Source organism: Polyodon spathula, chromosome 19 (assembly GCF_017654505.1).
Source record: "Polyodon spathula isolate WHYD16114869_AA chromosome 19, ASM1765450v1, whole genome shotgun sequence".
Taxonomy (NCBI): domain Eukaryota; kingdom Metazoa; phylum Chordata; class Actinopteri; order Acipenseriformes; family Polyodontidae; genus Polyodon; species Polyodon spathula.
Window position 1 is genome coordinate 606,903 of NC_054552.1, and position 16,695 is coordinate 623,597.

General features: G+C 39.1%; 1 protein-coding gene across 1 annotated transcript in view; it reads left to right on the forward strand.

The window, feature by feature from the left end:
- Positions 1-9,177, forward strand: part of LOC121294981 (mucin-2-like) — a 32,313-nt gene extending 23,136 nt beyond the window's left edge. The window contains exons 28-45 of the mRNA XM_041219244.1: positions 20-99; positions 802-976; positions 1,271-1,527; positions 1,629-1,812; positions 2,303-2,519; positions 2,979-3,157; positions 3,523-3,592; positions 4,370-4,482; positions 4,925-4,956; positions 5,142-5,319; positions 5,694-5,798; positions 6,175-6,215; positions 6,656-6,778; positions 6,915-7,013; positions 7,415-7,543; positions 8,036-8,075; positions 8,425-8,548; positions 8,659-9,177. Coding sequence (XP_041075178.1) covers positions 20-99; positions 802-976; positions 1,271-1,527; positions 1,629-1,812; positions 2,303-2,519; positions 2,979-3,157; positions 3,523-3,592; positions 4,370-4,482; positions 4,925-4,956; positions 5,142-5,319; positions 5,694-5,798; positions 6,175-6,215; positions 6,656-6,778; positions 6,915-7,013; positions 7,415-7,543; positions 8,036-8,075; positions 8,425-8,548; positions 8,659-8,887 — 2,375 coding nt within the window. The 3' untranslated portion in view covers positions 8,888-9,177. The remainder of the gene's footprint in view (positions 1-19; positions 100-801; positions 977-1,270; positions 1,528-1,628; positions 1,813-2,302; positions 2,520-2,978; positions 3,158-3,522; positions 3,593-4,369; positions 4,483-4,924; positions 4,957-5,141; positions 5,320-5,693; positions 5,799-6,174; positions 6,216-6,655; positions 6,779-6,914; positions 7,014-7,414; positions 7,544-8,035; positions 8,076-8,424; positions 8,549-8,658) is intronic.
- The last annotated feature ends 7,518 nt before the right edge of the window (positions 9,178-16,695 follow it).

Here is a 16,695-nt window from a genome sequence, read left to right on the forward strand (position 1 = left end):
ACACCAGAGTCAACAACAACACCAACAACCACAACTACAACCACCATTTCTACAACTCCAAAAGTACCAGACTGTACAGATTTGGACCCCCCGCGATACGTAAGTATAATTGTTTCTGACATTTTAAAATCTGTTGATATATTTTTTGTGGGAGACAGCTTTTCTATATTCTTAAGTCTTAAACTTCTGATAGACACACCCTCAACAGTCCCTGTTGATGATGAGAACGCAGGTGCAAGTATATAAAACATACTCAAAGAATAATGTGTAAATCAGAATATAGATTAACCCAACAGCATATATATTATATATATTATACACATATATATTATATATAATTGGCATATATATATATATATATATATATATATATATATATATATATATATATATATATACATACACCATTTGAAAAAGGGAAACTGTTGTGTACCAAAAGGAACAAACTTAGAAGAAAAGAGATCATGTAGGTACATAACAATGTGATTAATTTTTTAAAAAACAGTTTATATCAGGAGAGTTCAGTCCTGTGTGTGTGTTTCTGAAATTTGGTAAAAGGGTTCAATTCTTAATAGCTTCTCCATCGTACTGTGATGAAAGCAAGATGGCTAACATGAGTTTTAACATTTACTTTCTGGATATCCTCTGAATGTGCAACAGAAGCTCAAGAGAGCACTGTGTTTTGAAATAGATATTTTGTATCAGTAAAATATACCAGTAAAAAGGCTGCAGCATTAGATTGCACAATGTTTTCAATTCATTTCTCAACCCTCCCATTCTTTTTTTATTCTTTCAATCTAGGAGGGTGAAATTTTTTGGCTCTGTAACTGCACCATGGCGAAATGCATTGAAAATAATACAGTCATCATTGTCCCATACGAATGCCCTCCTCTAGTGAAGATCAACTGTACCAATGGACGGGAACCGGTTTTGAAGTATGATGAAAACCTGTGCTGTCCTCGCTACGAGTGTGACTGTGAGTATTCTGCCTCTTCAGGCCAAAAGCATTAAAACACAGGTTGCACTTTTTTTTCGGAGGCACTTTTTAAAGATGTTTAATAGTTTACTAACCCATTATAAATCAATAGTGCACTGTAAAATAAAACTTGATCAAAACTTGAATGCACAGTATAATTAAGAGCAGAAGGGACAGTCATTTTCAGATGAAAAGGGAATATTGCAATTGAGTGGCGCTCTGCTGCCCTGTCCTGTCCTGCCCCGTCTGTGAGTCCAGAGTAGCAGCAGGCATGCCCATGGTTTCTGTTTTCAGGTCATTGCAATGGCTGGGGAGACCCCCACTACACTACCTTTGACGGATCGTACTACAGCTATCAGGGGAACTGCAGCTATGTACTGGTGGAGGAGATCAACCCCGTATTGGATAACTTGGGGTTTAAAGTTTATATCGACAACGTCCACTGCGACATCCGAGACCAGGTGTCCTGCCCTCGCTCCATCATCATCTTCTACGACGCCCTGGTCGTCGAACTCAGGAACACTGAAACTGGAGGCCGCGTGAAGTTACAGGTATGGAATCAGGAGTCTTCCTGCTTAAATATCTTTCTTTTTTTTTTAAATGCTGGAGTGTAATATATTGATTATCATGCACCTTTCTGCCCTTCCTTTAGGTGCTGGTTAATAAGCAGGTAGTTTCACTGCCCTTCGTCAATTATGGGATGAAGATATACAGCTCCAAGCTGTACATTTTCGTTGAGATACCTCAAATAAAAGCAGTGATCAGTTTCAGTGGCATCGCGTTCACTATTGATCTGCCCTACCACATATTCGGAAACAACACCCAGGGACAATGCGGTAAGACAGAGTGTTTTGTGTTCCTGAAAGGCTTTGGCGAATGTATTTCATATGATTTAAGAAATCTCATAAATTAGACTGGTTTTAACCCGTCCTGCCATTGAGTCATCAGTCTGTGACTAAAATATACCTGCGTTTACTGGCAGCTATAGGCTGATAACATCTTGCATGGTTTTTAGGATGTTATAATTTTCATTGAATAAGAAGTAAATAAATAAATAAAATCACACCCCGTCAGTCCAGAAGAGCAATATGTACCCAAGCTTTTTCCATGGTTGTAATATGCATTTAGCATAATTTACCATGGCTTGTTCCACCATGCTGTGTCTCTCCCTGCTTTACCATGCTTACCCGTGCTTTACCATGCTTACCCGTGCTTTACCATGCTTACCCGTGCTTTACCATGCTTTCACTGTGCTTTTGACCGTGCATTGAGATACTCCATCAGTTGGTTTGTAAAGATGTGTGTATTTATTTTGCCGCTGTTCAGGAACTTGCACTAACAACAAGGCTGATGACTGCATGCTTCCTGGAGGACAGCTTATCAACGACTGTGCAGTGATGGCTGACTACTGGCCCGTGGAAGACCCCAACAAGGTGAACTGTGTGTCTCCATCATTGAGGCCCACCAACCGGCCACCCAGTCCCACTGTTCCTGCCACAACGCCCTGTGTCCCAGACTCACTGTGCAGCATCCTGAAGAGCAGGTGCAGTACCTCATACTCAGCTTCTTCAGATCAAAACTGGTGACTGGCGGTCAATGCTGTCCAGATGCACTGTAGGTTCAGTCAGCCAGTGGCTTCAACTGTTACCTGTCTGAGCTTATTGAAGACTTTTAAAAAGGAATTTGCAGTCCATGTTTTTCTGTAGTGCACCATACTATACATGCATTGTGCTTCACCAAGGTATCTCTTGCTTGTCTTTCCATGCTTGCCTGTGCTTTACCAAGGCTTTCACTGAAAGCTTTTCTGCACCACCAGCTTCTCAAATCCCTATTGCCCATTAGTTGTAGTATTAAAACCAGCTTGATGAGAGAAAACCTTGTAACAACTTAAGGACCCTGCCCGAAAGTGTTTTGCTTATTGTATTGCTGATGCGATGCTTCTGTGTCCTCCAAGCGGTGCATTCACTGGATAGATAACCTGTTCTGCCCTTTGAATTGACAGTGTGTTTGCAGAGTGTCACAGGCACATCCCGGCAGATAATTTCTTCCAGGCCTGTGTGTTTGACGGATGCCACATGCAGAATTCGTCCATGGAATGCTCCAGTTTACAGACATACGCCTCCATGTGTGCCTCAGTGGGCATCTGCATAGACTGGAGAAGCTTGACCCGCGGGAAATGCCGTAAGTATAGAGTGCTACATTAATATCATACATTGCTATCACGATAAATAGGATCTGTCAGTGCATTTATGGGATATGTAGTCACACTGTCCATGCCATTCATTTGTATTGACTACATGCACTTAGCACACAGCTATGCACTGGAACAGTGAGGATAGCATACATTAGTATGTATTTAATGAAGTTATTTTGCTTACAGTTTTGGGTACCAAGCAGCTACGATGTGCTTAATGTTCATGTTTAATAATACATGTGTGTGTGTGATTATAAAATGTATATACACTTGTCCTGTTTTTTGGTTGTTTGCAAGTTTCTCGTGTTCTAATAGCCTAACATATTGACCCGTGTTTTTCTTTCTCTATTAGCCTCCAGCTGTTCCCCTAACATGGTTTACAAACCCTGTGGGCCTGCTGAACAGCCCTCTTGCGCACTTAGGTTAGTAGTTTTCCCCTTTAGCAAACCTCTTTATATATATAAATATATGTAATAGATGGGCTTAAGTGAGTTACAGGAAAATAATTCCATCAAAAGTTTCGGTGATGTCATAAATTCTGAGCGCGAAGGTGGAGTTTATAACTGACATATATATATATTATATATATATATATATATATATATATATATATCCAGTATATATAATATATATATATATATATATAAAACAAGACTTTTGTTTTGTAAAAGCGATGCTTAAAGAGTCTAATGGGTAAAGCTCAAGTTCATATTTTCCTCTAGAGGAATTATAAGGAGAAAATTCCCTTAACAGTCATTACTGTAGTAATATCACTTTTTTTTTGAAAAAAAAAACTTGTAGGATGCCTATATATTCGGAAGTAGGTATTATATATTATATATATATATATATATATATATATATAATATATATATATATATTTGGTAAACCACTCTGCGATGCTTACATGAATGTCCCTGTAACAAAAATATGTCGAGTTTGGGTTTTATTGTATTGTGTTGTCAGTACAAGATGTCGACTTGCTTCATTACATATTTTTGTGGAATATATGAACATGTCATCCTTGCTGTAATATTCTTCTCAAGGTTGCCCATATTGTACCATTGCATCGTGCAGAACCATTGCATTCCCATTGATCTCACCTCTCACTAACATCACCTCAAAACCAGTATACCAGTTTGGCTTGTCCTTGTGCAGTGGTCTGTTTCCAATGGTTGCCCCACCCTTTCTTTCTACAGGTCTTCTGGTTTTGTTCAAAAGCAAGACACTCTACAGATAACTGAGGGCTGCTTCTGCCCTGAAGGCACCATGCTCTTCAGCCCTAACTCTGACATTTGTGTGAAGAAATGTGGTATGTACTGCACTGCAGCTGGCATTGAGGTCTATCATTTCAACAGTGACAGATCTACATTCCACCAGCTTTCAGTTCATCAATGCAGACCTCTTAGTGTGCCGAGGCTATGGCATTCAAACATCTACCATGGCATACATGTCCTATTTATTGACATCTACCATGGCATGCATGTCCTGTTTATTGCTTGGTTATCCTGTTTTAATATTATATAATGACGATCACTCTGGTCAAACCAATTCTTTCTCGGAACCAAAAAGGAAATATTGCAAAACTGTACCATAGTTGCATGTATGAGCTGTTAAACTAACATGTAGCTTTTTTGAGGTAAAGTTGGTAAATATTTTGTTGCAAACCCATATTTAAAAAATAAATAAATCAATAAATAAATCAATAAATCTTAATATTGCCGACATTCATTTTTCCGTTTATTTTTTCTTAGGGTGTCTGGACCCTCATGGTGTGCCTCGAGAGGTAAGCAGAAGTTTTTGACAGAATGATTGCAGTGATTGTTCTGTAGAGCGATTTCAAACCGGTTTAAGAAATTCTTTTGATGCAGCGAATGTACACCTTTGAAGCTGGCTTCCTGCACAGGTATGTGTAAGACAGACAGACAGCTTCTTGTTACTTGCTCCTCACATAGACTGTCTTTCCCTCAGTTTGATGAGAAATTTGAGCACAACTGCCAGGACTGTGTGTGCAGCCGTGACACGTACGGGGTCCAGTGCTCCCCCCGGCAATGTCCAGTAAACAAAGACCCGACCTGCCCTGGGCATGGCTTCGTCATGGTGAATGAGACCAGCGCGGAGGATCCATGCTGCCATCAGCTCGTCTGCAGTAAGTGTGCTGAGAGCCAGATCTCTCTGCAGGTTTCAATTACCAAGCGACGCGCGTGTGCCGTGCGTCAGGACGCGTCACCTTGAAAACTCAAGAACTTGCACGTCTGTTTAAAAGTCAATGATCTGACGTTTGTTCGTTATTTATTTATATTATTATTTTTGATAGTATTTATTTGGATGTGCAAACCAGTACAAGTCATTTTTGATCAGTCTTTAGCCCGCAGGGAAATGAATAAGTGCAAAAATTATTTTATTTCGTTATGTTTTAAAATGCACAAAGATTAGCAATTAAACCCTATTAGAATAAGATACCCACTCGGGCCTGGGATAATGGAATCACCTTTTCCTTCTTTTTGTTTGCTTGTATGTTAGGATGCAACATTAGCTTGTGTTCAACAACTGACCAGAATTGTAAACCGGGATTCCACCCTGTAATGACAGCTAAGAGTGATGCATGCTGCCCAACCTACAGCTGTGGTAAGTCCTTTGCTTTTTATATTTGATCATAAAAATGCTTAAAAAGATCATTTAAACCACTGAGCTTAATTCTGAATGGTTGTTGGTTTATTAGAAATGGAAATTGGCAAATCTAATAAACCAACAACCATTCAGAAATAAGCCCAGTGGTTTAAATGATCTTTTTAAGATTTTTAATATATATAATATAGTATAATTTACTGCAGAATAGTATGTTACAGTAATAGTTGAAAGTTACTACACCAAAACTCACATTTGTCTGGTAAGTTTTTGCACCTGTGTATTTAGCAATGCATTGAGAGTGCAAGTCATTGAATCGCTCGCATTGATGAACACGTTTTTCAAACTGTATCAAACTGTTTGTTTTCATTTCTAGAACCAAAGGGTGTCTGTGTGTACAACAACTCAGAATATATGGTAAGAGAGATGTGTGCCTCCTTCTGTTTCACCTTGCTGTGTATATCATAGTGTAGAGAGGATCAATCTAGGAGTTAAAGCAGTGGTTTCACTGCATTTAACGTCTGTAATTCAGGGGGTGGGGGGCATTTAAATGTAGAAAATCATGTGAAGTGAATTCAATGTAATTGTTTTAATTGCAAACATTGTCCTACCTCTTTACTCCTATCCTTTAAATTAACTGTTCATACGCTTTCTTGTCAATAGTCATTACAGAGCTGTGAACACAAGTCTATGCTCACAAATCCAAAACAGCTCCTTCTTCATTCTTTACAGTTTGAGTGGTGAATGAGCCTGATCAACACCATTGTCAGCACCTGATTTCTGAGGAGAATAATACAATTTGTGCAGCACTAGTCATTCACACACCTGACTGTTATACCTGTTCTGCTTCTCTCCAGCCCGGCGGAAAAATCCCAGTCAATGAGTGCCAGGTCTGCACGTGCACTGACAAACTTGACGTTAAAACCCAGCTCAACACCATTTCCTGCATCCCCATGCCGTGCAACTACACCTGCGAACCAGTAAGACGCTTTGCAAGATTCGATTGATCAATTTATTTCTTGGTCATATCAATGTATCGTGACAGGTCTGCCAAATTATTGGTTCACCTGTTTTATTTCACTATTTACTGAGTTATATTTTTTTTTTGAATGGCAGGGATTTAAGAATGTTCAGTCTGAGAGAGAATGCTGTGGCAAATGCATCCAGAACCAATGTGTTGTTTACCTTGAAAATGGAGACATTCATTTACTGAAGGTTTGTATTTCCATGCTGGGTTACAACGTATATACATATCACCTGTACCTACGCTGGGTCCACAGCTATAACGCCAACTTCCACATCGTCTGTCTGCCTGCCAATCAACTTTGTTTCCACATTTTAGATCTCGATGTCATTTATCAAGATTTTTACACCGAAGCAATTCTGAATATTAATGTTACAAAATAAAAGGGTAACAAACTTAAACTGTCTCTTAAATTGAGCTGCCTGTTACTAGCGTTGCAAATTCTCAACAGTTGGGATGAAAACTGCACCTTTGATAAATGTGACCTCAGGGGAACTGAAGGCGCCCTGTCTCCACAGTGAACAGGTAACTGGTAAGACAAGAGGGCCCTCCCTGCCATTAATGCTGTTGTCTCCCTTCCGTCTTCATGCAGCCTGGAGATAGGTGGTCTCCCCCTAACAACATGTGTGCTCTGCATGGATGCCTGAAGATCAAAGACAGCTTCATTTCAACTCTCGCCAGCATTGCGTGCCCTCCGTTCCACGAGAGCAACTGCCAGCCTGTGAGTACACAGCGTGCTGAATGCATTGCGGAGTGTACTGTACTGTCTGGAATATAACACGCACCCAGTGTATCGTGAATAGTCTGGCTTGCATACCTTGCATATCTCTGAGCCCTTGTATAACTAAAAACATCATAGTATGCTGTAAAGAATACTTCAACCCAGCTACACTGATATATAATCACCTAAAACTTTGAAAAAGGATGCATGCTATGCTATGCAAATTACGGTAGTGGTTTTGCAGTTATGTAATAATATAGAGGAACAGGAATCTAAAGTTTATAAACATCAGAATATAGTAGATGTTATATTTCAGTATTCAATTCTGATAGGTGTGGTTATCCCTAACCACAACCCTTACTTTCTGTTTTGGCCTATTGTACCCTGAACTGGTGTGTGGCACCCACAGATATAAAGCCAAATATAGCTGACCCTTCCTGTTGTAAGCCATTCTCACAATTACATTTTTTTCATTGTTTTTTCTTACTTCAGGGAACCATCGAAACCACTCCAGACGGCTGCTGTAAGACATGTGAGTATCTGAAGATCTCTTTACTGTACATTCAAAGTGAAGTAACTACTGGAGACATACTGTATGAATTCAAAGCTGCTGCCAGCTCCATAGCACCTTTATACTTTCAGATTACAAAGCTATGAGAATGTGGAAGGCTCTGTTGACTCTTTTTATTATGCTGAATACACATTCAGAGTTTCCATTCATAGCTCTGATCCAGTTGTTTCGTTTGCCACTCAATAGTTAAGCTTCAATAAAAACATGCAGCAGTCAGACTAACAATTAACGTAATGTCATGGATGTAAAACACAGTCCAACCGCTGCAAGGTTCATTAATGAGGGTTTATTAAAAATATTCTCTTTGCAGGTATTGAGAAACAGAAGGACTGCAAGCTGATGACAGTCAATAGCTACCTCACCCATCAGGGCTGCCAGTCCTCTCAGAAGATTGCGATAACGCATTGCGCGGGCTCCTGTGGGACCTTCTCCAAGTGAGTACAGTGCCCCATTACTAATGCTAGCTGAAGAGCAGAGAATCTGAAGCAATTCAAGGAAAGGGTGCTTTAGATACTAATGCTAATCTGTTTCCTTGGCCTGCTAGATATTCTGCTAAGGCTGCCAACATAGAACACAGTTGCAGTTGCTGCCAGGAGTTGAAGACTCACAACGTGACCATTGAGCTGGAATGTCCTGGAGGGAAGAGCCTGCCTTACACCTACATCCATACTGACCAGTGTGACTGCATCACCACCTCCTGTGAGACCTTGAGCAGCGTGGAGAGACAGGCTCCTCTGAGTAAAAGAAGCCGTCGATCAGAACCAAAGCCGTGAGTCAAAACAGAGCTCCACAAGCAAGACCGGAAAGACAGACCACCCGCCCTCCCTCAAAACCAGCACAGCAGCAGCAGCAGCAGCATAATCCAGATAGATTTAGAAAAACACAGCCTTGCACAAAATTATGAGCGTTATGTATTTTTTTTTTCCTGCTTTGCAGAAATAAGTAGTTTCTATTTATTGTTCTATTGTTAATATTAGGAATGCCCAACTGACTTTATTTTTACCTTTTATTTTGTTGCTTAAAATTGTAAAATCAATGCAGCTTTGCTTCCAAACCCAATAAAATATAATTGCAGAATCTCTCCCTTGTTGAGTGTGTTTATTTTAGAATACAAACTGTATCGTTATCAAGTGACTGGGTTCAGGTGCTTGACAATCAACATTATTTATTTCCGGGCACTGTTTCAGTGTTTACAAGAAATCAAGCCATGCCAAATACCTTTATTTTTTATTTTTTATTAGGCAAATATATAAGGGGGTTTTAAGACTGGAGAGGTCAGCACCCTTCCTGGTACTGGAATTGTTTTCTGTGTACAATTCACTCTTATTCAAATCTGTAACAGACCCAGGAGCTGTTGTGAAGTTGTGTGTGTTGGGGGGGTTACTGTATGTTTGCTAGAGAGAACAGTTTTACAGTCATCTAACCTTACTGCTTCTGAAAAGGACTGCGTTTAACGGAAGGTGTTTAACCCTTTCAGCCCTGGAGAGACTTCAAGGTCCTGCCTTATCTTAGCGTCGCATGTGCTTAAGATCAGTAACAAGGTTTGGTGTAAAGTAAATTCCTGCATTTTTTTTTTATTTACCTAGTTATTTCTATTACTCTGGTTCTCTTTCTTTACTAAAGCAAGCCCTGATTCTTGCACAGATATAGAGCCAGGGATGGGCTCTGAGAAACAGTGAGGCGTGAGAAAGCCGGTCTCTGAGCTGGACAGTGCAACGTGTGAAGACACGGTAGTGTGCAATCGATCAGATGCACGCGTGTGCTTATAAACAGCTCATGGCTTGTTGCTATGGAGACTCCATCTTTCTGATTGGACAAGATGCTGCCACTGCCATCACTGCCCCCCCCCCCCATAGATTTATGGGGCTCATATTAGATTTAAGGGGCTCTGTGGAGGGCGAAAGCCCTGCCTGTATGAAATGTGTGTGTGAGGGGAGGGGGGCGGGTATTGGGTTGGCAGGGAAGTGGCTAAATTCCTCCCTGTCAAAATACATGGGAATGTGGCTGGAGTTGCAAAATGAATAAATGATTAATGATTAATGAGGCTACAGTCAGAGGTGTATAGAAAGGGTGATCACAGGTGTTAATATTATAAACATTGCTAACAGAGGTGGATGTTCGTGGTGTTTATGTGTGTGAGTTTTGCAGAATGTTTGTTTTGGCCTGTGTGCCATTTGTTTTGTGATAATATGCTTTGTTGTTTTTTTGTCTGTCCTGTCTTTGTTAAATAAACGAGCGCTTAGCGCTGAACTGCAGCTTTCTGCATCTCTACCAGTAACAGGCTCATATTAGATTGAAGGTCAAAAATCATGTAATTTGATATACTGTATTTGCTAGATGTTTTATCTGCACACCCACCTGTGTCTAAAGGGAAGGGGCTGTTGATATTGTGTGTTTTCCCAGGACTGAAGTACCTAAACCAGATGATAAGGGTTACTGCTCCACCTCTAGTTCATACAGGATGCAAGACCTCCTTACAGTTCCTTGAGCATTATTTTGCCTTTTTGCATTTTTTAAAAAATAAATTTAGTGATTGGCAATTCTTTTATTATTTTCTCCCAATTTGGCATATCTAATTATTTTTAGGCTCAGCTCACCGCTACCTCCCCCCCCGCGCTGACTCGGGAGTGGCAAAGACGAACACAGCCAACCCCTTCTTTTCACTCTGCAGACTCACCATGCAGCCATCTCAGAGCTACAGCGTCGGAGGACAACGGAGCTCTGGGCAGCTTACTGCCAAGCCCGCAGGCGCCCGGCCAGACCACAGGGGTTATTGGTGAACAGTGAACCGAGGACACCCTGGCCAACCTAAGCCCTGTCTTTTTGCATTTTCATTTAAAGGTGACCCCACTGGTTTTGTATGTAAATAGCTGTACCCATCTAATAGATCTCAAATCTTCTTTTAAACTGTTTTTTATCTTTACCTATATTTAAGTGCTAACTGACATCTGTGAGGAAAATTGCACCTGTAATCCAGCTGGTATTTCTCTCTGTGAAGAGATACAACATGGACGATGTACTGTGGTCTGGAATATAGCGATATTTACTGCAAAGCTGTTAACAAATGACATGTATATCCTATGAACCAGATTCTAAACCCATTTCAGTATATATTTCACTTGCTTTAGATGACACTTTAGCTACACAAAAACAAACAAGAATTCCTGTATTTGCATTGTAAAATGTTGCTATAATGTGTTTTGGAATGTGTGTATTTATTTAGCGATTCTTCATTCTTGATTTACAGCGTGAATGTGCATAACCTTTGATTGTACAGAATTAAGTAAGCTTATGTTGATGTGTGACAAGTTACACCTGTCTGATTCTGTTTGATTTTTCCATTTTCCGCAAATTCACTGTGCAAATTTATTGTGGTGAACTTTTATAAGCATCTCTCTCAAGCAGAGACTAACAATTGCGGTAAAAAAAAAGAAAAAAAAAAGTTGATTCCTAAGCATATGCAAACATATGCAAATGAAACAAATTAAATACATTAATAAATGATAAAAAGAAAGAATGTAGGATAAAAACCCAAATGATTTGCCTGCAAACTTATTTGATTTAGTCATTGATCTTTTTGCCTGAGTTTGTTGATCTTCCCACCATTTATATTGACTCTTTGGGTGCAGCACTTTAGCAATGAAATGGACCAGATGAAAGGTTAAGCAAACATCATCTCTTCCCAGAACTCCTCTGCAAAGTCTCAGCTGTTCTGCTGTCCTTGCCATGCATTCTGTAGCAGATTAAACCCCATTTGCTTGGTAAATGGGGCAGTTTGCGTGGACATTTGCATTGATCAAACCCCTGGAAACACCCCAGTGTCCCTCAGTTCATACAGCTGCCCATCACTACTTCAGTACACCAGCACGCACAGGGACTGGTTCAGTAAGCTCTTGTCTCAGTGTATTCGTTCGCATTTTCAAAAAGATACAAAGGGAGTTGTATGAGTTATAAACAAGGCATTACAACAATTAGTAGCCCACTACCCCTAACACACACACAGACACACACACATGCATATTGAACATCTGTTAGTCACAGCCAAATGGCAGCCTTGTTTTCACAACATTCCAGATTACACCCATTGTACCTTTATCAGAAACGCAAAAGGTCTCTCAAAGCCTAAGATTCCACTATACAGCCACAATACAGTGCACTACTAGATTTATAAACAGTGTCTTTTTATTCTTGTGAAAGGGTTAAAGTAGCCATTTTAAAATGCTCTGGAGCTTTTGGACAAGCTTAAAGAACGACTTGGTATAGGAGTATTTCTCTGCTTGCTGCGATTCACTTTTCATGTTCAGCGATCGCTTCCTGGTGGATTTCTAAAGTTCAAGGCGACCTTGTGTCTCCTGTAGAGCTCTCTGAATCACGTGTAACCACGAAGGTTCCTGTAGAGCTCTCTGAATCACGTGTAACCACGAAGGTTCCTGTAGAGCTCTCTGAATCACGTGTAACCATGAAGGCTCCTGTAGAGCTCTCTGAATCACGTGTAACCTACAAAGGCTCCTGTAGAGTTCTCTGAATCCCATCTAACCATGAAGGCTCTTTTGGAGCTCTCTGAATCATTTCTACCAAGCTCGAGTCGAGTCACTAAACTGCACAAGTTGAATCGAGACACTAAACTGCTCTAGTCGAGTCGAGACTTTGACTTGCCAAGCTTGAGTTGAGTTGAGTCGAGTCTTTGAAGTTCACATCTTGGGTCACTTTGAGTCATTACTTCAGACAATTCAAGATATCTTGATTTAATCAGATCAGTTTTACAGGAGATTAGCAATCTATGCATTAAAAAAATATAAAAAATCTGTTAAAAATACAAAATTGGGATGCATAATAATGGGGTCGTACTTGCCTCACTTCTGTTCACCATTAAAAGTCCACGGTCTCTGCTTTGTTTTTGTCCATTTCAGTGAATTTGATTCCTTGATCTATTTATAAGCACATTTTGTCACTGTATAAAGACTCCTTTCTCTGTGTTCAATTGGGCTGGATGTTTAGTAATGAATGATACCACAAAACAAAGAACATATCTAATTATGTTCTCACTTCAACATTGAAAAGAAATTTGGTGGCATTTCATTTCATGTTGAGATATTACTTCAAGGTTTTAACACATAGGAAACAAATAGAAAAATAAAGAAACTGAGGCAAAATGTTATATAATTCAGTTTTATGTAATTCACAGATAACATATAATCTATACTACATATCTCTCCTCTTAGTGTAAGCTGAGCTATGAAGTGTCTTTTTCCATTAAATGTCAACTGGTCATTTTTATGCTAATGGCATAACAAAACATAATACTGTACTGAAAAAAAGTACAAAAACACTTTTAAACTTTCTCTCCAGTCACGTCTTATACTTTAATATACATAAAACTTGACGTTTAAGTTGCATGTATGTGTACGTTAAAACATGACATGACAGAAAAAAAAACAAAAAAAAAAACATTTTACGCCTCAGTTAAATCTTTAACTGAGACTTTAAACATAAACCTCTAGTTTCACAAACCCTGACTAGCACTGACTTTGGACTACCTAATATTAGTTTAGGCAAGCTTCCGAATGTTTGTAGTTTTTATTAGTTTGCTTTAGCTTAAGAAATGTGTTATGCAAACAATGTTTTATTTAGAATTGGAATTAAAGGACATTTTAAAAATAGCTACAAAGCACCAACTCCCTTAAGAGATATGGTGTACATATAACAGATAAAATACTTACAATCATACATACACTAAATAAAGAGACTATAGCGAGCTTTCACTAGGCAACATTTTACTTATCAGAAATATTTTAGATGCATTCATTACCTTTATTTGTGTGCTAACAAAATCTGAAAAATAACTCAATGCTTTTTCTGCCGTGTTGTTTAATTTGCACTGCCTTTTTTTTTTTTTTTTTTTAAATAACGAATATCAACTACCTGCTCATTTTGGAAAAATACAGCTGTTGCATTGTGCCTGAGTTTTTAATTAATTCAGATTCTCATTTCAGCCGTTGAATAAAACTAAAAACCTGCCAGTATAAATGAGTGCCAGTTACCAGTGCTGTGTTTTGAATGCAGTTTATTCATGTTGTCACTTTGCAGTGCTGGCAGGATGCAGCCTGCTTACCTCTCTCTCGGTCGACTGTATCATTATTAAAAGCGAACTCCACCACCGCATGTACTCTCCATGTGTTGCTTTGTTTTTTTCGTGTCTGTGACAAAACTAAAAAAAATCACTATTTTCCTCAAGATGTTCTGTGATCAGTGATCAGAAATCTGTCTTTGCTTTCCCCTAGACATTTTGAGTCCGGGGCTCCCTGCTGCTTGTGACGTTATGATTACAGTGCAATGCTATAGGCTAGAAAAGGGTTTTCTATTTCCTTAGCAATGGTCTTAACAACCATGGCAGGAACCTGTTTATGTGCAAAATGACTGTGTATGTTAGAGAGGGGCTGCATGTGTTGAAAATGAAATCAGCTTGTTATTGATTTTATCATGAAGACAATGACTCGAGACAGATGGAGACTTTTTTGTGTGACTCGAGTCGAGTCGAGTTGAGTGGAGTCTTTGCTTCCAGGGCCTTGAGTCAAGTCAAGTCATTTAACGACACTGCCTCAAGTCGAGTCACGAAAAATTGTGACTTGGTTCCGAGTTGAGTCACTGACTCGAGTCATTACAACTCTGCACGAAAGCCAAAACAGCTAATCAATTTTTATTTAGCATTACTGGCATAGAGAATACAGGCACAGGAACTGATTTACAATCACCAGCGAAATTGCTCATGGGCAGACAACCAAAAAGCAATATGGCCCACAGTGACAGCTAAGAGATTACTACAACCTGGAGACAGCAAGGCAGTACAACAAACCCTGAAAAAACAAAAAGGAAGACAATAAAGTGTTACTTTGACAAATGTGCAAAAGAAATGCCAACCCTGACAGAGGGAGAAAGAGTGAGAGGAAGATACTGGGCACCAGCCAAAGCGATAAGAAAAGCAGACACCCCAAGATCATACATCGTGGAACTACCTACATGACAACACCTGAGAAGAAACAGGAGAGAGATACAAAAGATTCCCTACAGGATAGTCATTTTCTTCAAGAAGAGAATGCATCAGGACTGGAACTTTGAACAGACTGTCTCTAACAGCAGCACAGAAGGAACTGTGGAAACTCCTGTAGTGGAGCAGGAAGAGAGTACAGCAACATCACCTGTTCTGAGAACTCGAAGTGGAAAACTGGTAAAGACGCCTTCAAGATTTAATAAGAGTGAATTTGTATCATGTGGGTTGTAGGCGGTCGCTGCTCCAAACCAACTGAACAACGTAAAGCTTCATTATAATACAACAAGGATAAATGTTATTTAAAAAAAAAAAAGAATGAATGTATGTAAACACAAACTGCGGTAAAGTAAAATAATCACAAACAAAAGATTAGTAGACAAATATGAACCAGCAGAGCTGTTATGATAACAGTTAAAGGCGGCATAAACGGGCAAATGTGTGTCTTTTCGTTCACATAAAGTCAGAAAAAAACAACATATGAATCCAAATGTATTTACAAAAATGACTACAAAAGATTTAGAAGTGAGTAGTTTTTCGAGATTTACAATTACACTCTAAATACAGTATAATCGTAAATCTCGAAAAACTACTCACTTCTAAATCTTTTGTAGTCATTTTTGTATTACTTTAGTATAAATACATGTAATTTGGATTCATGTGTTGTTTTCTGACTATGTGAACGAAAAGACACACATTTGCCCGTTTTCCCATTGGAAATAGTGATATTTTGAAATATCACTGTCCTGGTCACAAAAGCAAAGTTTGTGGGGAATAATAGCCATTTTCTATACTTTTGAGGCATAAGCAATTAGGAAATAACACTTACTACCCAGGAACAAAAATTGTGTTACATAGTGTAATCCATTGCAATTCAGTCCCTCAGTAAAACCACTCAAATAATGTTTTCATACAAAAAAAATGTGCTCTCTCACAGAACTGTTTAGAGATAGATGAATCAACAACCTGTATTGTTTTAAGGGGAATTGACAACCCTGAGTTAACTGCATCAATGGTTTTAGTCTTTTGTAAAACACAAACATCAGCAATGGGACATTAAACATGTCCTGAATGAAGCAGTGACACACGGTGACTAACATATCAAGCCATTTCTTTTATGTACATCGTTGCAAAAACCAGGATCCAGTTCCTGGGTCATTCAAAATCTACTTGAAACAGTTATTTCAGTAACTCTGAACTAATAGTCCTCTTGGATTCTAGTTCCTGGTGGTGTGTGTTTTAGGATTAATTAAGTAAACAGGTAGGGTATGTGTCATGTGAGAATTCTTGTTAGCCTGTAAACAACTTTTTATGTATTGTTCCAAGGGCTGGATGAAATGTATTGTAAGTGTACCCTACATACCGGTACACCATTACATTAAATCAGCATTACATTCTAGTAACTTTGAACTGTAATTGCTTTCCGCAGACTATATCTCCATATGCTGTAATATACTGCAATATATATTTATATACACGATCGAGTGACCACTCACTCACCGTCATTACCTCTTTGAAACAAACCCAGCACACACA